Source organism: Condylura cristata, unplaced genomic scaffold, assembly GCF_000260355.1.
Source record: "Condylura cristata isolate star-nosed mole 26May11 unplaced genomic scaffold, ConCri1.0 scaffold00007, whole genome shotgun sequence".
NCBI lineage: Eukaryota > Metazoa > Chordata > Mammalia > Eulipotyphla > Talpidae > Condylura > Condylura cristata.
The window spans coordinates 61,187,415-61,209,810 of record NW_004567108.1 but is presented as its reverse complement, the minus strand read 5'-3'; the positions used below and the strand labels follow the sequence as shown (position 1 = coordinate 61,209,810).

Genomic DNA, 22,396 nt, shown 5'->3' with positions numbered 1-22,396 from the left:
ATAGCGAATGTACCACTTATATGTGGAATACAGAGAAACAAAAGAAAGGGTCAGGCAAAGCAAATAATAAAAACCTTAAACATCTGACTGTAGAACGAAGGCTAACAGTGGGAAGGCAGTGGACTATGGTGGTGTCATATGTAGCTTTGGTAGTGTAGTAACACCAGAAGGGTGGAGATAATATACCTCAAAAACACAAACAACATGTAAAACAGTTACCTCAATAAAAATAAATAAAAACAAAAGAAACTGGAAAAGCATATCAAAAATAATTCTTAAGTCTCTGAAAAAAACATACTGGTTACCAGAGGAAAGCAGCACAGGAGCAGTTAAGGGGAGAAAGAGGATAGGTTATTCGCATGTGAGTTTTGATGGAGGATGAGGGAAGATGTGCATTTATGAAGGTATGAAAATGTATACCCAAAATTACATAGTAACAGCACATTTACAGGATTTGAGAAAAAACAGTAAAGGAATTTTGACATCAGAAGGATTTCTAATAAAAAGGTTAAAAGCATTAACCAATACAGTATCAATAATTATATCCAGATTTCTAAACCAAAATTTGTGGCCAACATAAACCATATGAAATCAACTTATTTTCCTTAAAACATGTTATCAAGGAGAGATAATTTTGACGATGTCTAAAATGTGATAAAAGTTCTCTAATAATTAGAAAAGTTCCAAAGCCATAAATCATTTTAAAATTAAATTTGAGGAATGTCAAGAGCCATATATCTGTGTATGCTGATGAATGTACTAGGTAATCTAACATTCAATTAGTTCCTGGAAGTAATGAATGAAAAGAGAACATTTAGGTCAAAAAGCAAGGGGCTGGCACAAATCTCCAGTGAAAGGAGGACTGGAGACTGACATTTCTTAAGGCTTGAAAAATTAATCATTTCTATCTAGGATCTATATAGAGACTGCTGTACTTGGAGGTTAAAGTGCTTTATATCCTATTCATTAGGGTATCCTGTGGCAGCTTTTATTTAACTATATACTATATGAAAATAAATGACAGCTGTCTGAATCAAAAATATTCCTTTACTTAAAAAAGTCTTCTCAATGCCATCATTAAAATTTCTAAATAGTAGACAACTTGTTTGCAAAATAAAATGGGGACATATTTTAGAACATTAGAGGATTTTTTTTTTAGTTTTTAGTATTTCCTATTATAGAATTTCCTTTTGTTTGATTTTACTTTATTTAGCAAGTAAATGATATATTCACAATTCAAAAGACTATTCAAATGAAGACAGGATCAGCTTGTATTATTCACTTTAAATTTGAATTCTCAAATGCTTATAATCTCCTCAAACATTACTGTGGTTAAAGTATATTTTGGATTTATGATTCAAAAGGGCTTTGCTATCTGACAAGAGCAGAAGCATATTAAATCTTTGCATAAAACATTTTTAAATTGGTTTGCATATTTGTCACTAAGCAATTATTATATCTTGCTTTTAACCTACCAGTTTCTAAATATTGCCTCTACCGTTTGAATCCTGATGAAGAAAAATGTAATAAAAAAATTATACTGACCGCAATAAGCTCTTCACTTAGTATGTAATGTTGAGAAATTATGGTATGGAGAATCACATATTTACTTTGCATGTGTAAACAAATCAGTTTTAACACTCTGAACCTGGGCATCCTAGATTTAAATGGCTTAAGTCAGCACAATGAAGTTATCAGCAGCCACTGCAGTAGGGGTTTGATACCTGGCTAGGGAACTGACCCATATCCTGTAAAAGATCTCTCCTGTCTTGCCAGCTGCTCCCCTCAGCAACGTATTTCAGTGGACCTGCCACTTCTGCTCTCTACTCTGTCTGATTAATCCTGACATCCCCATCCTTTGGCCTACACCACAGCTCTTTTATGCGCAAATAAATAAAAAATCATTTAAGAAAATTAAAAAAAAAACTCACTCTGAACGTCATTTAACTTATTTGCAAATGAGGATAAAAATAGTTCCAGGTATAATAAGTACCATATGCTCATTAAATTGCCTTGACAACTGTAACATATTATGTAATTATAAAGTATTGTTTATTTTTATATTTTGTCAGAATAAAAACTAGCTGATTATTTCCCCATCCTCTCTAATAAAAAGAGGAAAAGTCAAAAAGATACTATTTTAAAGTCAGAGGAGTTTGTTATAAATGGTTACAAATGTATAAAACATTTTCATAGCAACTGAAAAACATAGGCTAGTGATAAAATTAAAAGTCTTATAATCCAGCTACATTAGGTTTACTTCTAATGAAGGAAAGGCATATGAAGATTAAATATTAAAACATAACAAACAAAACAGTCACAGAAAAGGGAAGAACTAATGGTAAATTTTACAATTTCCAATTCTGAAGTCACTGTAGGTAAAAGAAGTCTAGTTTTAGAATTAGAGTCAGGGACAAAAAAAGGTTCAGAGTTTGTATTAAACAGTCATACTAATTAATCACTTTATTCTCTTAGCTAATTATAAAATATTAATGATGGTGATAAAAAAATAAAATGGTGATTATGTGTCAAACACTCCAAGACATGTGTGTCTTTGTGTATACATGTGTGTTTGTGTCTCATGTAGATCACAGTACATTAGTAACATAACTTTATTATTCTTACATTACAGGAGATGAAACTAAGGCACAAAGGGTTAAGCAGGTGGAGTAAAATCTCATAACTTACTTTTGCTAAACCAAGTTTACAGCCAAGACTTTCTGGTTCTTGGACTTTTGTTTTTTGTTTTGCTTTTAAGCTATAATAAAGTATGGCCTATGTGTATCACATTTACTCACCTTACTGTATAATGATATTTGACAAATTTACAAAGATACAATCATTATCACAATCATAAGTAGAATATTTTCATTAATCCAAAAAGATGTTTCATGTCTATAATGTAGTCTATCTTGAACCTACCATCACTCTGAAACTATACCTTTCACTCTGAAACTGTATCTGCTTTACCTATAGATATCTTTTCTGAGTATTTCATAGAAGTGGAATCATACATGGTAGTCTTTTGAATCAAGCTTTCTTTACTCAGCACACACTTTTTGAGAATAATCTCTATAATGCAGCATGCATTTATAGATTATTTCCCTTTACTTCCTAATAGTTACTCATCAGCTAGCAGGCATTTGAGTTTTATCCTACTTTTGGTTATTATAAATGTTGTGGCTATAGTCATTTGCTAAAAGTCTTTGTGTGGGTATAAATTTTTAATTCTCTTGGGTATATACCTAGTATCAAAGCTACTTCATATGAAAAATTAATGTGCAATTTTTTTGAGAAATTGTACAACTTTTTCAAAGTGGTCTAACACTTTTCATTTCATATCCAGTGATGAGAATTGCATTCTCCATATACTCATTAACACTCACATACAGCTCAAGATTTCCACCCTACACTCTATAGTCTTTCTGAAACTATGCACATGTCACTGAATATTGGAGTGGAAGACATGGAGGGAAGGGGACAGAAATTAAGCAAATGAGGAAATGAGGGAGACAGCTCCTATATATTTTCAAAGAAATTTAGTTTTGCTTCACTTCTCTTCTGCTTTAAAACTCTAGGAGTTTTAGCATAAAATTATTAAAAGCCTTTGAGGTTTTGGCATAAAATTGAGATGAAGAGTTTTTCCATATAACCTCTGTTCCACATAGAAAAGGTTCCCATGCCATAATTATTAGCATCCCATACATTTGTCACAACAGGTAAATCTACATTGATCATAATCACCTTACACCTATAATTTATATTAGGATTCATTCTTGCTATTATAGATTCTTTGGGTTTGGACAAATGTAAAACTGCATGTATTTATCATAGAGAGTAGATTACCCTAAAAATTCTCTGTGTTCTAACTATTCATCCCATCTTCCTCTATGATCTTTGGAAACCACTTAACCTTTTTGTAAGATTTACTTATTTATGCATGTAGAACTGGGGTACAGGCTAGAGGTGCAGGGGTGGTGAGAGGATTCACCAGAGACAGAGTGGGGAGCAGAACAGGCAGACCAATGAAGTATACTGCTGAGGGAGCAGTGGGTGAAACAAGAGAGGTCTGCTGTGCCATGTTGGTCACCTCCGGGACCAGGGTTCGAAATCTCAGTGAAGTAGTTTTGTTAGCTTCTTAGTGTTGTGCTTTTAACCCACTGTGCCACTAAGGAGCACCCAAAACCACTACACTTTTAATTGTTCCTATAGTTTACTTTTCCCTTTTCTACAATGTAACTTAGTTGACACAATATTGAGTATACTCAATAACTTAAGTATGTAGCTTTTTAGAATGACTTTTTCACTTGTTAATGTACATGTTCAGTTTCCTTTATAGCTTTTTAAGATTTAATTTCTTTCAGGACTTGATTTCTTTGTTGATCTAAATGATACCTTATTGTTTGTATGCATCACAGTTTCTTACCTACTTACTGACTAAAAGAATACTTAGTTGCTTCCAAGTTTTGGCATTATGAGGCCAAATATAAACATCTGTCTATGGATAACTGGATAAAGTTTCTAGCAATGTTAGATAAATATTATAGAGTATGACTGGCACACTTTATGGTAAGACAATACTCAATTTTTTGAGAATACACCAAACTGTCTTCTAAAAACAGTTTTATTTTTTCCTTCTATTCATATATTTACATCTGTAAACACATGAAGACATCTATCAATCAATGTATCTATATTTAGATATATGTGTAGATATATATTTGCCCTTGTCATATTGTATAAGTTAGGACTTTCAAAGGAAACCTAAAGAAACTGAAAGATTCCCTCTGGCTGTAGCAAGCAAAGAAAAGGAAATGTAGATCAATTTGTTAGCTGTGAGGAAAGACATTATTCCATCTACCTGAAGGAGTTAGGAGTTAGATTTTTTTTTCTGTTGCCGCCAGACCAGAGCTTAAAATCCTGATCTCTGACCATCTGAGTGTGTAAGTAGAAAATCAGTCATTAAAATCCTAATACATTCACCAAAAAGCAAAATGCACATAAACTCAGATACAACAATCTCACAGATAATATGTATGGAAAGATAGAAGTGATTCTTTCAATATGTGTTCAGAAGTACTTAGTGGGCAATGTTTGTAAAAAAACAAAAATCCCCAAATAATGAAAATATAAACATAAATGGTAGATTGGTTAGATGAATTGTATAAATCAGTACAGAGGAATATTCTGCATTCATTATAAAGAAAACATAGAATGACATGGATGAATATGTATAATGAGACTGTAAGCTACATTAACTAATAATAAAAAATTGTCTGAAAGTTTTATAATATGATACTTTAATAAGTAAATTTAAAGTATTTGCATGAAATCAAACATGCTTAAACATTTTCATGGAAAGAAGCATGAACAAAATAGCAATTAGCCTTAGGATAGGATTAGATTCCATAGTGGTCAATCTATACTTTTATACCTTTTATTACATTTGGAATTTTCCCATGAAATTTATTGTCCATATCCATTTAAAAATGTGACAAGAACTACTGGTCCATGTGTAACTAAGCACTTCTGTAGCTCTCCTATAAAGCTATCCTCCTTTGTTTTGTTCACCTTAAGATATACCACCTGGCCTTGGTCATGTATGCTCCTTTAGTCACACATCATTTAAAAGCAAAATTGCTTCCTCATCAAGTATGCCCATTCTTTAAATTTAAGTTTCTCAGGGACATCCCTTGATAATTTTGAACATCATTTTTACCTGAATGCTTATATGCAGTCATAATATTTAAACATCCTATTTTTTAAAAATTATAAACTATTAATTTTGTTTTGAAGTTTCAAGCTATATCTTTTCAGTTTTATATAGCTATATTAAAAACTGCTTCAAGATTCATATCAGTCATAATATTTAAACATCCTATTTTTAAAAAATTATAAACTATTAATTTTGTTTTGAAGTTTCAAGCTATATCTTCAGTTTTTTATAGCTGTATTAAAAACTGCTTCAAGATTCAGATCATAAACAGTATAAACCATGAAAATATACAATGCACCTAACTAGATGATGTCATCCTGATGAGGATGAAGACTATGATCTAAGAATCCTGCAATTACATGATAATATCAAGTAACCACTGTTAAATTGAGACCAATTATCTTTAGATAATGGAAGAATTATGTGAACAGTTTTTGATAAGTAATCCACAATATTATATTTATTTAAAATATTCTAATTAAAATTACAAATATTTTCCATATTCCTTGAAATTTCTTTAACATGAGTAAATTTATAGTAAGTAATCTTAGTGAAAACACAGCTAGTTTATACTGTTAAATTGTCAGTTAATTTACTTTTGCCAATATTAAGGCTGTTTAGGTAGTCACTGAATGGTTACTGAATTGAATTGAACTAAGAATAGTATAGAACATCCTAAGAGTTATCTCAGTGACCTGAACTCAGGAGTTGGTAGGTGGGTGGGTAGGTGAATAGGTAGGTTGGTGAGTGGATGGTGGGATGTATGGACAGATGGATGGATGATGGACGGGCGGACGGATGGATGGAGAGATAAAAATGAGTAAATAGTTGTTAAAGGAAACAGCAAATTCCTTTCAATTCTTAAATTTGTATTTGTAAACTTATATTTGTACTTATAAAGATCAACTTTTTTCCTTTGATTATATTTTTATAAAAGGAAGAAGCACTTAAAACTATCAGTTCAAGGTTATCATTTTTTGTTGGCCAAAGTACTAAATAAGTTATTTCTCTAGACACTTTTTATTACTTAAACATATAATTAATTTTCATATGTAAATATACTATAATATCTCACTTTGAATAAAAAGTGATTTTCTATTTACTAGAAAATCACAAGGTATTATGAAGTAGAAAATTACTGAATATGTATATATGCTTTGTAATAATAATAAAAAAAGAAAAGATAAATCCAGGCCCTCCCTAGTGGCACAATGGGTTAGAACGCAGCACTGCAAGCTGGAGGCAACCGTTTCAGTGCAAGTTCGATCCCCAGCCCTGGAGGTAACCACATGGCGTGGCAGACCTCTCCTGGCCTGACCGCTGCTCCCCTCAGCAGTGTACTTCCTCAATCTGCCTGTTTTGTCCTCCTACTCTCTCTCTGATGAAGACTCTCACCGCCCCTGTACCTCTGCTTGTACCCTAGCTCTGTATGAATAATTCTTTAAAAAAAAAAAAGATAAATTCTTGCAAACATCACAAGAAACAATAAAAATCACTTCATATACAAATAAAACATGACATTAAAATATCTAAAATCATATTACCTGGAATCAGTTCCATAATGATGTAAATTGGCTGTCTTTGTGTGCAAACTCCTATAAGTTTGACAATGTTAGGATGATCATATTGCTTGAGAATTCTGCATGAAAGAAAAGTATATGAATAGTTACTATTTAAATAATGATTTACTGATGATATGAAGAGTATAAATGCTTTGATAAATATAAGTTATTTTAAAATTTCAGTATGAATCATTATAATAAATGTGATGCACATGTTTAGAGAAATATTTGGTGACACAAATGACCCAATTTTCCTCAATTCAATTATATTTCATTTAGAAGTTATCATCTTCTCTGAATGACTAACAGCCATGCTAACAGAATTAACCTACTTAGTGCAACACATGTGGAACTTCTTTCAAAGTATCAGGTTGTAGCCACCACCACAAAAGTATAGCTAGGCAGTATTAGAGGGCAAAAAATTGCAAAAGCTAGAGTTTGATGCATTTGTTTTTTCACATACCTGACTTAAATACCTTAAAATGGGAATATAATTATTTCTCATAAATGTGATAGGATAATTTGTTATTTTATTAGATTTGGTAATTCCTTCATCAAAATGATCAACTTCAAATTGTAAAATTTCAAAAATATTTTTGAAAAGCCTATTAAATAATAATTGAGTAACAGATTTACAATACAAACTTAAGCTGAAGCAGAAAAGATTTGGTTTCAGATAAAAGCAACATCATTGGACAGTCCTAGAAATGGCAGACTTATACAAAGAACTGTAAACCTGAGTCAGATACCTCTTTACCCTGAGGATTTCTAGATCAAATTTTATTGCATAGTCTATTGACAAGGTTTTATTCATACTTTACAGATGCAGTCCTTTTGTAGTAGAGTGTAAAAAAATCTTATTTAGAGAATGATGAAACAAAGTTTATATAAATCTTTTACATGTAAAATTAAAAAAGGGATAGTACTAAAAAGAATGCTTTAGATTGAATATATATAATAATTTATATGAAAAGACAGACTGAGAAGAAATTTTAGAGATAAGAGAAATAGTCTGTCAATAGTTTTGAGGGGTTTAAAAGTTTAGAAAGTTTCATTTTAATCCAAAAAATCAGTTTTTCAGATGGAAAGTATTTAATGAATTTCACAAAACAGCCAGCATGAATGCAAATAATATTAAATAGCTAAATATATACCACTAGTCTATAAAAAGACACTTAGGAGTATATAACTTTATAAATTTCATTTCAATATAATTTTCTTACAAGCAGAATTAAAGCCTAATTAGTAATAAAATAATAACAAATTAGAAAATAACATTAAATATTTTAAAAGAATTTTAGATATAAATTTCTGCTTTAAAGTACCAATAAATTACTACAATGAGTTTATAAATTTCCTTTGTGAAGTATGGTGTAAAATACATGATAAAATATTTATACTGATTTGCCAGTAATATATATGCTAAAACTTCGTCACATAGATAAAATTTAATAACAATCTATTGCTATCAATATCCATTTTTCAATGAATGCTTGCTGTGAAGGTATTCTCTCATTGAGTGTCCTTTGATCTCCCTCAGAACTTTACAGAAATTGTCTTGATTAAAGCCACACTGTCTTAATTAAAAGTACACACTTATGTGCACATGCTCACACACATGTGCACACACACACACACCTTCCCCTGCAGCCCATTTGTACCACAAATTTATGGATCCAAGAATCCTCTTTGTCTGTTCAGCTAGAGTCAGCCAGCTAGCTTCCATCCCTGTGCCCATTTTCACTCTGCCCAACCACTGTTTCAATTGGTTAGTGTTTTGTTGTGTATATTCAATTTTATCACCAACAGAACAGCTTTAACTGGTTGGAACATTACATTTTAGCTAATAAAAAAAAAAAAAGGTCAAGGCAATCATCCCAGAAGATCGGTTAGTAAAAGAAACAATAATGCAAATTGTGGATAAATGGTAGATACTGAGCTGAAGAAATTTGAGGTTCTCAGAATTAATGCTAAGTACTTGGAAAAGAGAACCAAGTGATAATATCTAAGAGGGATAATATATCTAGATATGTATGTGTACAAGTTATAGAATTTATAACAGAATAAAGTAATACTTTTTCTATAAAGACAATTTCAACACTTTATTTCCAAATATATATGCATGTGCATTGTGACAAAAGGAAAAATTACTGCTGTATTTTTAAGACTTTAACACCTGCTAACTGCTTTTTGGCATCTGATTCTTCTTTGATTACCAAAATGATCTATAGTCAAACTCAAAATCATTTCCACATTGTGTAAAATGTTTACTTGAAGATTCTGAAAGTGAAAGTCACAATTAAGATAATCTTCAAACTCAATTTTAATGAACCACTTTTATAAATACACATTGTATATTACTTAGAAAAAACTCACTTGGCTTCTTGCAAAAATTTTATTTTCAGTTCCTGAGGAAGATCTTCTTTACATGTTTTAACAGCAACAGGAATTTTATCCTTTAATATTCCTTTATATACTTCACCAAAATTTCCCTGAAAATACAAAATCATTTACTGCTTTTGAGATATAAAACAGTCACATAAATATTTGTAAAATACAAGGAAAGTCTCTGATAAATTTCAAGTTTATCAAAGTACTCTGTTAGCTTTATTCAGAGTCTTAAGTGGAAATTAGAATAGAAATGTTTTGATACCAATCCTCCAACATAGAAACCATATGGGAAGTTGAAGTTTAAGGAATACTGAAAATAAAATAAAGGGGGAAAGAGAATACGCGAAGAAACTAGGACAAATCTCTTATTTTCCAAATGTTGATTATTCATCTGTAGTACGACTAGGGAGATGACTTTGGGATTGGGAATACTCAAATTAATTTTCTATATAAGTTAATGCTAATAACATTTCCAGATTCCAGCACCCCCCAAAATCTACCAAATACGAATATTCCACTTTTGGACAGTGTACATACTTTGGCAAATTTGTACATTTCATTCCACTAGTTTCGTTCCACTAATTCTCTTTACTCCATAAGCTCTAAAGTTCATTGGATAAAAATAATATTCTTTATTGTTTTTAGATAAAGCAAAGATTCTCTGAGGTGACTGTAGGTATTGTGCCTCACTTGCCAGCTGAAGAGTATGAGAGGGAGAGAACAGAGGAGAGGCAGCAGAAACACGGCAGGTGGAGGATGCCACAGCCTCTGCAGAAGTTGTCAATCCCTGACGGTACCAGCAAAAAGCACTGACCCAAGTGTCAATGTCACTGTAATGAACTGATTTTGAGCAGATGTATTATTAATTTCCTAAAATTAGTCTATAAGTAGCACATAGTTTTACTTCATATGTTTTTGGTATGAAGATAATTCATTTTTCTGTTATAAATATAAAACTAAGTACTACAGATATTTGTAAGGTTAAAACCTATTTTTAGTATTCGTTTTTCTTTGTATGCATATATATTTTTATATAGCTATGCTGATATTAGTAAACACTGTATTATAAAAAAGTTTAAGTGTTATTGTTGAGCAAGAAGTAACTGAAGGAGGAATCTGCTAGAAACTGAGTTTGGGAGTTCAAAGATCAATGCAATTCTTATACAACAGATCGGGATATATATATTTTAACTTATGACTAAGATAAAAATCTTATTTCAGCTACTAAAATATTTTAAATATTGTTTTAGTACTTTACTTGATTTCACTGTTTTACATATTTTATTTAACATTTGAAGTATACTTTGATGTTTAAAATTTGAATTTAACATTATATATTTTTAATTGCAGTAACAGTTTAAAACACTACATAATGTTTCAGAAATACAATTTCTTATCTCAGCAACATTAACACACCATACCCCAATATCAAGTGTCCAGTCATAATCCACCATTATCTAATTGTTCCCCTATACTTCTTCCCACTACCTTCCTTCCCTGCTGGTAACCACCATTCTGTTTGAGTCAAGAGTTTTTGTTTTATTTCAGTTAGGTTCAACTGATTTTCTCCTCTTTATATACTCAAACGAGTTACATCACACAGTAATTACATTTCTCCGTTTGTCTTATTATATCCGTAGTATAATGCCCTCAAGGTACATCCGTGTTATTGTAAATGGCTATGTTTCATCTTTGCCATTACTCAGTAGTATTCCACCATATGCCACAACTTCTATATTCATTCATCTATAACTGGGACTTTATTTTGTTTCCAAATCTTGACTACTGTGAATAACGTTGCAATAAGCACAGAGGTGAATAAATCCGTTTCAATCAGTGTTTTCATATTTATCAGATAAATGTCCAGAAGTGGAATTACTGGCTCCTATGGCAGTTCTATTTTAAATTTTTGAGGAACCTCCACACAGTTTTCTATAGTGGCTTAATCAATTGGTATTCCCATCACATTCTCCATGTTCTTGGCAAAAATTATTTTTTGTTACTTTTTTATAACAGTCATCATAATAAATGTGAGGTGAAATCTCACTGTAGTTTAGAGTTGCTTTTCATTAATAGTAAGTGAAGCACAGCATCTTTTTCCCCCTTAATTGAGGCAACATTGGTTTACAACACTGTATGTGATTTAGTAGGTTAGGTTCATACCTCTTTAGACTTAAGTTACCACAGCACATCTACATTCAAAGTACCCATAGCCATTTACCATGGACAACTGGACACCCTCTCCTCTTTGGTCTCATCTTCACCTTTTCTCCCCTTCTGATAGGTTCAACTCTGAAGTAACATTTCTTGAATGTGTTTGATTTAGTTTGCTTCAGTCTGTATGACTTAGCATGTTTGTTTTTCATTTGTTTCTACATATTCCATACATAAATGAAGTCACGAGTACTTGTTTTCTCCTCCCAACGTGTTTCACTAAGCATATTCTTCTCCAGCTCCACCACTATGCTGTGAATGGCAAGTTCATCCTTTTTTAATAGCTGGTTAGTCATCCATTATGTCTATGTATGTACCACTTATTCTTAAATCCACTGCTCTGTTACTGAGCACTTAGTTTGCTTTCATAACTAGACTATTATAAACAGTGCAGCAATGTTGTATTGGCTATTTTGTGTTAATTGGGTAGATACCTACGAATAGAATTACCAGATTACATAGTCTATGTATATTTAATATTTTGAGAAACTGCTACTCTGCTTTTCATAATGAATGGAGCAGTCTACATTGCCACAAACAGTGTACAAAGTCCACATCACCACTAACATTTTTGTTTCTGGTTTTCTTGGGGTTTTTCTGACATGGGACATTCAAACTAGACTGAGGTGTTTTGTCACTGTGATTTTGATTTTCATTTCCCTGATTATATGTAAAGTTGAACATTTTTTTTCATATGCCAGTTAGCAATCTTTATGTCTTCTTGAAGAACAGTATATTATAAGCTCTGTGTTCATGTTAAATAGATTCAAGCATAGTGAACAATATGATTTTGGATACTAGTCTCTCATTGGCTCTATGAAACACAAATGATTTTGCCCATAGGGGTTTTTATGTTTTAATGATATTGTTTTCCCGATTCAGAGGCTTTTTATTATCATATAGTCCCATTTGTTTATTTTTGTTTTTTTCTTCCTTGCCATTAAATTAGGACCTCAAAGACATACTTGAGGTTAATGGTGGCTGAATTTTCTTCTATGTATTTAAATTCCCTGATTTGCATCCAAGTTTTTAATGCATATTGAATTAACTTTTTTGCATGGAATAAGAGAGTGATCTAGTTTCATTCTTTTACATGTAACTGTCCAGTTTTCCCAGCACCATTTTTCTTAAAAGATTTTACTTTCTCCTTTCTATACTCTTGGCCCCTTTGTCATACATTAACTGTCCATATAAATGTGGGTTTGTTTCTTAGTTCTCAATTTTATTCCATTGTTCTTTGCCTATGTCCAATAACACACTGTTTTGACTACTAGACCCTGGAAGTATAGTTTGAAGTTTGGGGTCTTTTGTGTTTCTATATGAATTTAAGTAACATTTTCTCTATTTCTCTAAAGAGCTTCATTTAAAATGGGCTTGCATCCAATCTATATATTGCTTTGGGAAAGATGGACACTTCTAGCAATGGTAATTCTTACAATCCATGAGCATGGGCTATCTTTCCGTTTACCTGTTTATTCTATTTATTTTATGTTTAATAGTTTTCTATTGAATAATTCTTGTCACTTTCTTCTTTAGATTTATCCCTAAGTAGTTAATAATAATGGAGGCTTCTGTAAGCAGGATTGTTTTCTTGGCTTTCTTTCTTTTCTAGTTCATTATTTGCATATAGAAACATAACAGACTTGCTTATTGATTTTGTAGCCTGCCACTTTACTACACCAATTTAGTGTAGGGTTTTCTATACATATTATCATGACATCTGCAGGAAATCATAGTGAACTTTTTTCCAACTTGAAAATTTGCTAGTTTTAGTACTGTTCTTTTTGATTTAGATCTTTTGCATTTAGGTAATGAGATGTTCTTTTAGCTTCATGTACTGTTATATTTAAATACTTTCCCAGATATTGGAAACTTTCTTTTATTACTTCTTTGAATGGGCCTTTTGTTCCTTTCTCTCTTTTCTCTTCCTGGAATACCCAGGTTGATTTTCTTAATGGTGTCAGAAATTTCTTAAATTCCCTTTAATTTTATTTATATATCCTTTCTTTGTTTTCTTGTACCATATTTCACTCCTATCTTCAATGTTACTGATTCTATCCTCCACTTAATTGTTCTATCTCCATAGATTTTTGTAGTTTTAATCTCATTTACTCAGCTCTTTACCTTCAGACTTTGTTACTTTATTTAAAGCTTAAATTTCTACCTTCTGTTCACTGATTTATTCCTGAGATCATTGTTTTTTATGAATTCTGTTGTTTCTTTTATTAGCTTTCTGAGTTATCTTTTATAGCTTTGACTTGTTTCTCTGAGTTCTCATGAATTATTTTCTCTTGCTTCTAGAGTTATCCCATACTTCTTTGACTTACTTTTTATAGCAGTTCTAAACTTTCAATCTGACAAGAGGGTATAATTTTTCATTTTTGTGTTTGCTCTCTGGAGATTTGTTCTTATCTTAATATATCATATTTTCTTTGGGTCACATATTTTCATCTGTTATATTTTTTCATCTGGCCATTTCACTACTTGAGGTCTTCCTATATTATATTAGCTTAAGCAGAAAATTAAGGGATTAAATTGTTTTAATTTTCCCACAAATGTGTTTGCGATTTTGATTGAAATTATTAATTCATTTATTCTGTATGTACTCAGACTTCTGTATGTATTCAGGCCTCTTTTGTAGTTGCTTAGTCAGTTCAGTGGGGAGGGGCTTGGAGGGATTTAGATGTTGGTATGGATGAACTATGGTGGAGGGAGTGTATGTTTGTGGCACTCTCGATATCTTTTCTTTTAAAAAAATTATTTATTTATGAATATAAGAACTGGGGTACAGTCAAGAGATGCAGGGGAATGAGAGTATTCACCAGAGACAGAGTAGGGAACAGAAAAGGTGAATTAACTCAATCCTGAGGGGAACAGTAGACAAGACAGGAGAGTTCTGCTATGACATATGAGTTAGCTTCATGGCAGGGTATCAATTTTTCCATAGTGCTGAGGACATGACCCTTTGTACCACCTGGTAGGCCACTGATATCTTTTCTTTCTAAGATTTGAGATGACAGACCTGGAAATCTTGTGCTGTCAGTGTGCCTTATAACATAAGTATCAGTCCTAGGAAATGGGAAAGTATAGTGCAGATCAGAATGTTTGCTCTGTTAATATTTTTACTGGGGATCTACTCAAAAAGGTTTCCCCTATTTCAAGGGAGCAGGCCTCCAAATAACTTCTGTTCCCTCAGCCCAGGACCTCTGGTTGAGCTAACATTGCTACTGCCAGTGTTTCTTTCTCTAGACAACCACAATTCCTAGGCACTTCTTTTCACACACATCCTATTCAACTTGAATATTCTCAATGTCAACTCTGTTGAAATCTGCACTGGTCTTTAATATCCAGGGGATAAAATATCCCACGGCTATTTCAGGGATTGCCTGAATAGTATCCTGCCGACTTAGAGCTCCCATGAGCTATAGCCTTTAGGAACCAGGCCTTGAAGCTGTCTTTGCTGGATCCAGTCTTTGCTGCTCCCCTTGGGAAGGGTTACTTCACTGCTTGCCAAGACCTGTCAGGTCTGAGCTGATTCTTGGCCTGGTTCTGGTCTCACTGAAGTCCACTGGGATGCATCACTGTGAAAGCTCTATTCAAGGACTGCCCAGGAGCTCACTGAAGCCTGAATGAATGTGCAGCATCTATTTCCACAGCATACGTGGGCTTACTGAATTCTGCTGAGCGCTACTGCCCATGGTGCTATTGCCAGGACCTGACCTGAAGCTCCAGAACATCATTTTACATGTCAATGATAAGTATGTTTTCTATAGTTAAATTCCTATTAAATTCTCTGTCCATTTTTAAATTGGTTTCTATGCTTTCTTTAGCTCTACAGAAGATACCTAGTTGGATGCTGTCTAATTTGTTTATTTATTTTTATTTGTATTGCTCTTGCAAGTGAAAACAAATATCTATATGAAAGTGAAAAAGTATATAAGCTATGCTGCCACCTATATTTTTCATGATTTTAGGTCTTATATTCTTCGTTAATAAATCTGAGTTAATTTTAGTATATAATGTAACATACTGACAGAGTTTTATTCACTTACATGTGGCCATCTAGCTTCCCAGCAAAATTTATTAAAGAGACTTATTACCTTTCTCCATTGTACGCTCTTGCCTCCTATTCAATAAAATAGTTGCCTATATATATGTAGTTTATCTATGGGCTCCTAATTCTCTGCTACTGAATTGTGTAGCAGTTTTTATTCTAATACCATACTGTTTTGACTAATGTGGCCATTTAGTGTAATTTAAGGTCATATAGTATGCTACCACCATTCTCATCCTTTATCTGAAGGCTGGCATGGCTATTCAAAGCTCTTTGCAATTCTATACAAATTTGATGATTTTTTGTTATGTTTCTGTGAATAGTGCTATTGGGTACTTAAATGGAATTATACTAAGTAAGTATATTGCTTTAGATTAAATGGTCATTTTGAGACTTGATCCTTCCAACCCTTAAGCATGATGTAGTCTCATTTGTTGATATTATTTTTTGTTTCTTTTGCTGTTAAGAAAGAAAATATTTCCCTTTATTTGGTGTCTTTTCATTTTTTTCCATCAGCATCTTTATAGTTTTTATTGTACAGGGCCTTAATTTCTGAAGCTTAATTTATTTCTAGGTAATCTTCATTTAATCTTAAATGATATATTTCTTTTATTTCTCTATCTGCCAGTCCATTGTTTTCCTACAAAAATGCAAAAAATTTTGTATATTGATTTTATATAATACAGCATTACTGTATTCATTACTTCTAACAGTTTTTGGTAGAGTTTTGAATATTTTATATACTATATATTGAAGAGCATCATTTCTAAATATAATATTCAACACCTAAATATTCATTTAAAATAACGACTGATGCTACTTTGAGAAAAAAAATTACGAATTGTCAACAAAGTAGATTCATATTCCTAAGAAAAAAGGAAAAGTTGAGTTTCAATCCTTCACTGCTTATTATATCAAGATTCCTAGACACACATAATTATACAATCATTTATTACATCTGAGATGCAGTTGAGAAAAGATATAATATACACAATTGCTCCTGGCTTCCATCAAACAATTATTGTTTAAAAACTTAACATTTTGGTCATCAGAAAACTTTTACTGGCTAACTTACTTTTCTCCATAAATATTTAGATTCTACCTCTACTATATTTTTGTCTTGTCCCTTTACATCTTGGAAATACCACCTGATTCACGATCCCGTTTTACAACTAACTTGATCTCATCTTCAGTCTCTCACTCTTCCAATCTATCCACCACAACACTGTTAAATTAATATTTCCGAGAATGCTTTGATTAAACTACTTCTTTATTCAATATCTATCCTTAAATTACCATCAATTTCTTAGCCTGTCCAATTCTTGTTATAGTGCCCAATGGTTACACATATTCTAAAATCAGAATGCTTAGAGCTCCCAAAACAAATTCTATGTCTTTATACATTTTCCCTCAGTGGAAAATCCCTCTACCTCAAATAAGAAAAGTGGTAACTAACTTTTAGTCCAATTCTTATTCCCCTCACTGTCATAATGATTTTCTTGATCTTCCCAAAAGTACATTTCCCATTATTGAATAGTTGACACTATTGTTCTTTTGTATCTTTCTAATGGTTTGTACCCTATATAAACAAATTTTACTACATATTATCCTTTGAAATGTTTTAACATTCATTCAAAAATCCATTATATGGAGTTCAACTCTATCAATGTTTGTCACCATCAATACTGAGAAAAGAGATTATGCTTCCAGACCCTCCCTGATGGCACAACTGGTTAGGATGCAGCACTGCAAGTACTACAAGCTAGCTGCAGCCACTTTGGTGCAAGTATGAACCCAGATCCCCAGCCCCAGAAGTGACCCACATGGTGCCAAGACCTCTCCTCACCCACTGCTCCCCTCAGCAGTGTCCTTCATTGATCTGCCTGTTCTGCTTCCCACTCTGTCTCTAGTGAATCCTCTCACTGCCCCAGTTCCTCTGGCCTATACTCTAGTTCTGTATGCATAAGTAAATAAATCTTTTAAAAAAGGGAGAGTGAGAGATTATACTTCCCAGAGTACCTCTTTTTTGTGCAAAGAGTTCAGAGGAAGCTTATATACCCATCATATAAGACCGTTTTGTCTCTGCTAATGGCCTTAAGTACAAAAGGCTAAATCCCATTATGTCTCATGTCTATGTTTATGTCAGTAAACATGAAGATATTGGATCAAGTTTAATCCTTACGTCCCTCTCTCTAAATCTCATTAATTACTTCATACTGCTATGTAAATCTCATTCTTTGACTTTTTCCCTTCTATCTGAAACTTCATTGTGCCTTCTTAATTCATATACCATCTTCATCATATAGCATATTTTATGCTAATCTATTCTCTGGCTACTTTTCTTACCTTCTGGTTTTAGTAGAAATTTGAGAATATATTTAAGTGAGCATGTGCCACTCCACCCCTCCAACTGCTCTGCAGATGAAATAAAACACTCTACAAGAATATTGTCACTGTTTTCAAAACATTTTCCTTATTGCTTTCCAAAAATTTCCAGTTTTGGAACCAAGTTATGAAACTGAAATTATTCCCCCCCCATGATTAAAAATCTGACTTTAAGATAACTAATAGTTTTATTCCTGCCTTAATTCTTAGCAAGTTCAATAGAGACTTACAGATTACTTCAACACTTTCAACTGTTTCTTAAACATCTCTCTTTCAGTGATCTTTCTACAATTATATCTTAAACTTTGACACTGCCAGTGATGCCATCTCCTCTATAATGTTGACTGATTTTCCTTAAAATTTAGGAACAAAAACCTCTTAATGCTAACCAATAGCCATATTACAATTCTTCAGATAATTTACATTCTCAACACAACAAATGGGAATGATCTTTATAAAAAGTGTGATCGTACCAGGGGTCACCAGTCCTGTCCATATATATTAAATGTCAGGTAGAGAAGATTACCTCCAAGGGCATACACAGTCCACCATACTCACTTCCTCTCTTATCATGCTCCTCTTGCTTTCTTACTTAGAGCCAAACTGTTTCCTTTGCCTACATATTTCATTTTCATCACTGTTCCCTCAACCCAGAACCCTCTTCCTCAGATATCCACATGACTAAAACCTGCCTCTAATATTTTATTTGAGAAACTATTTTAACAAAACTTTGCAACTCAGATAAATAGCACTCCTAAACTCGTTATATTTTTCAGAGCTTAGCGTCTTCTATCATTATAAAATTTCCCTTATTATGCTCACTTTAATTTCCCCCTGTTAGAGTATAAGCCACATGAAAGCAAATGTTTTTGCTTTATTCACAAATATTTGAGCACTGAATAAATATTTATTGACTAAGACGAAAGTGCCGAACTGTCCTGCTCCCCACTCCGTCTTTGATGAATCCTCTCACTCCTGCCCCTCTAGCCTGTACTCCAGCTCTATATGAATAAATAACTCTTTTTTAAAAAGTTCAAATTTATACCCTATAGTCTACAAAATTCAGAGTTCCTAAGTTTAGGAATCATGGAAAATTTCCTTTTACACATGTATTATCAAGAAATATACTACAAATATATACTCAGTATAGAAGTCATTTTCCACTCAAAATCATTAGCTGAAATTAAGATAGATGGTGTCCCTAAAATTTCAGTCTTTTGTTAAAAATAAGTAATGTCATTGTTGTTTCACTGTAAAAATTATTCAGGGAAATAGGCTTACTAAGGAGCTGAAGACTAAAATTCCTTGAGATGCTGTATTTTGCACATTAAACATAAAACAATAAAAGTTTTTCTTTAGCTAAAAACATTTTTACCTTACTGCTGCAAAAATCTGTCCTTTAACACATTTTATTTCAGGAAGTGATCTGATTTTAAAACTTATTATTAAAGGGTATTTTCATGGAAATGTATTTAATTTCTCTTTAAGAATTTTTGATTCAATCACTGCTACTGAGTTACTAGCTCAAAATAGCATTTAAAAAATAAAGACAAAACCAGCGTTGATAGCGGGTCTGATACGTAAGGGAGTAGGAAAAAAGGTGCTTGAATCTGGGGAGGGAACATGAGAGAATATGTTGAAGGCTCACAATTTATATGGTTTTGGGAGAATTATGGGTGCTACAAATGAGGAGAGGAACAATTACTGTACAAAAGTGATCAATGATATAACAAAGTTGTAAGCTGTAAAACATTTTTAAAAAGCTATAAATCAAAAAATAAAAAAATTGGTGAGCACAACACAGGAAATACATGCATCAACCTACTACTTTAACTTGAGATTCTTTAGAACTTGCTTAATAATTAAAAGTGTACTAGTAATCAAAAGAAATTGTTTTTTAATAGCAATCTAATAATTCAATTTGGAAAAGATATTTAGATAAGACTCATGAATTTCAACAGAAAATTTTTTAGACGGCTCAATAGAGAATTACTTTCTCCACAGACAATAGAGCTACAAAATGGGTGAAAAAAATGTTGACATTTGAGTCAAAAAGTGAAAGATAATTATTTTAATTTCTATTAGAATGCTAAGCTTTAAGTGTAATCTGTTGATCCAAAAGTTTATGAGTGAAAACTTCCCTAAATACTTCTTTTATATAATACTTTTCACAGAGCTTTATGAACTTAAACTCAGTTCAAAATTTCATATGAAAAAAGTCACTGACAATGAAGTTAATATTTACCCACTAGAGTACTGTAAATAAACCATTAATACAGTTGCCAACAGCTCACTTGATTAAATATCAAATATCTGCCATTATTTTTACACATGATACACTTTCATATGGAGTTTGAGTTAGAATAACAATGTATGACAACTTTTAACATGTTTAAGGATGATTCTTGACTTTTCCAACCAGAAGGATAGAAAGAACATCCATTATATAGAGCAGCCTTTTCTGAGCACTGTGCTAGCTACAAAATGAATATACTGGAACATAAGCATTGTACACAAAACTTTTAGATTAAAGTAATGTGCCCAATTTTGTTCTATCCAGTGATTTTTTTTATAAAAAATCCTGAAATTTCAAAGAAGAGCATTTTGCTTTTTCTGAACTAGTAATTATAATCAGAAACAAATTGAATAAGAATATCAGGTGCTTATTTAAACTTGTATTACCTCAATGTCTTTTCAAGTAGCAACTCAATATTTCTGAATTTACAATACAGTAATAAGATCATTATACCATTTAATTCTTTCAGAGCAAAATACTCGTAGTATTTTTAAAAGTAAAGAAGTATCCTTAAAGCTTTTAAAGATTTTCACACACTGATTTAGTGAGTATCATATATTTATAACAGATGTGGTATTGTATTCTTCTAGGTTAGTGAGAGAATGTGCCTTGCTATACACTGTAATATACAAAAAGGGAGAAAATGAGGACATCAACAGTGTTCACAATTATTATACAGACATTTGGTTAGTTAGCTCAGTTGATTATATACCTTTCCCAGTAATTCTCCCAATGTGACATCTTCATGATTGAGAATCCACTTCTTATCCTATGACAAAGGAAAATAATAAACATTTTTAGTCCAAATAAGAGTTCATTTCATATAAGATGTGTATGAGGCAGTAGGAAATAGAACTAAAAGGATATTTCATTCAGACCAATCAATAGCACACTAAAAAGTTGTAACCACAAGAAGCTATAAAGCAGATGTAAGAAACGCTACAGAATGGGATCTTAAAATCTACATTAAAGCAAACTTCTATCAGAAATCTTTATAACTGGAACAGCATGACTTTCCTCTCTCCATAAAACTTAGGTTGTATTATTGTCATTTCAAAAATGTGTTATCAGTACATGAGAGAATTTCATTTTACAATGCAAGCTTTCCAATTCTCACTTGATGACAGAGAATTATTTTTCTACTGAAACCATATTACTAAGAGTTCATTTTCCATATATAAAATGGTCATTGAGTTACAGCTATCTGTGACACAACACTGCAGGTAGTCCAGATTTTTCCCAAGTTATTTTTCCTAATACAATAAAGCAACAAATATCAATTACAACATGACAAGGGTACACAAAACCAATGATACATGCATATCATTATAAAATAGCAGGCATTATCTGATCTGAAGAACTAATTACTACTTAGGCAACACTATCATCTAAAGAATAACAGAAAATGTTACTTAATAGCTAAATATCACTTTTGGGTCAAATTTTTCCTCAGGTATACTATCAAAAGTTATTTTTCAAAGAATGAAGTCTAGATTGCAGGATTTATTATTTTGAAGTTGCAAAACCTATTTGTTGAGAGTTTTTCCATTCCAAACAATGGTAAACTGACAAATTCTACTACTGAAAGTCACTGAAAAAGTAGGATAAAATTCATAAAAAATAAAAAATCTAAACCTTTGCTTGAAAACTGAAGAATTACTAAATTAGTAAATAAATGAGAAGCATAACTATAAGGTAAGAAAAGGGATGGTTTTACTTTAAGTAATAGGCTTCTTGTGAAAGCAGTGGATAAGCGACCTGCCAAAGAGAAGAAGACC

General features: G+C 32.1%; 1 protein-coding gene across 1 annotated transcript in view; it reads right to left on the bottom strand.

The window, feature by feature from the left end:
• FER (fer (fps/fes related) tyrosine kinase) overlaps positions 1–22,396 on the bottom strand; it is a 382,708-nt gene that overhangs the window by 118,365 nt on the left and 241,947 nt on the right. The window contains exons 14-16 of the mRNA XM_004678363.2: positions 21,331–21,387; positions 9,655–9,770; positions 7,261–7,355 (exon numbers count right to left, since the gene is read on the bottom strand). Coding sequence (XP_004678420.1) covers positions 7,261–7,355; positions 9,655–9,770; positions 21,331–21,387 — 268 coding nt within the window. The remainder of the gene's footprint in view (positions 1–7,260; positions 7,356–9,654; positions 9,771–21,330; positions 21,388–22,396) is intronic.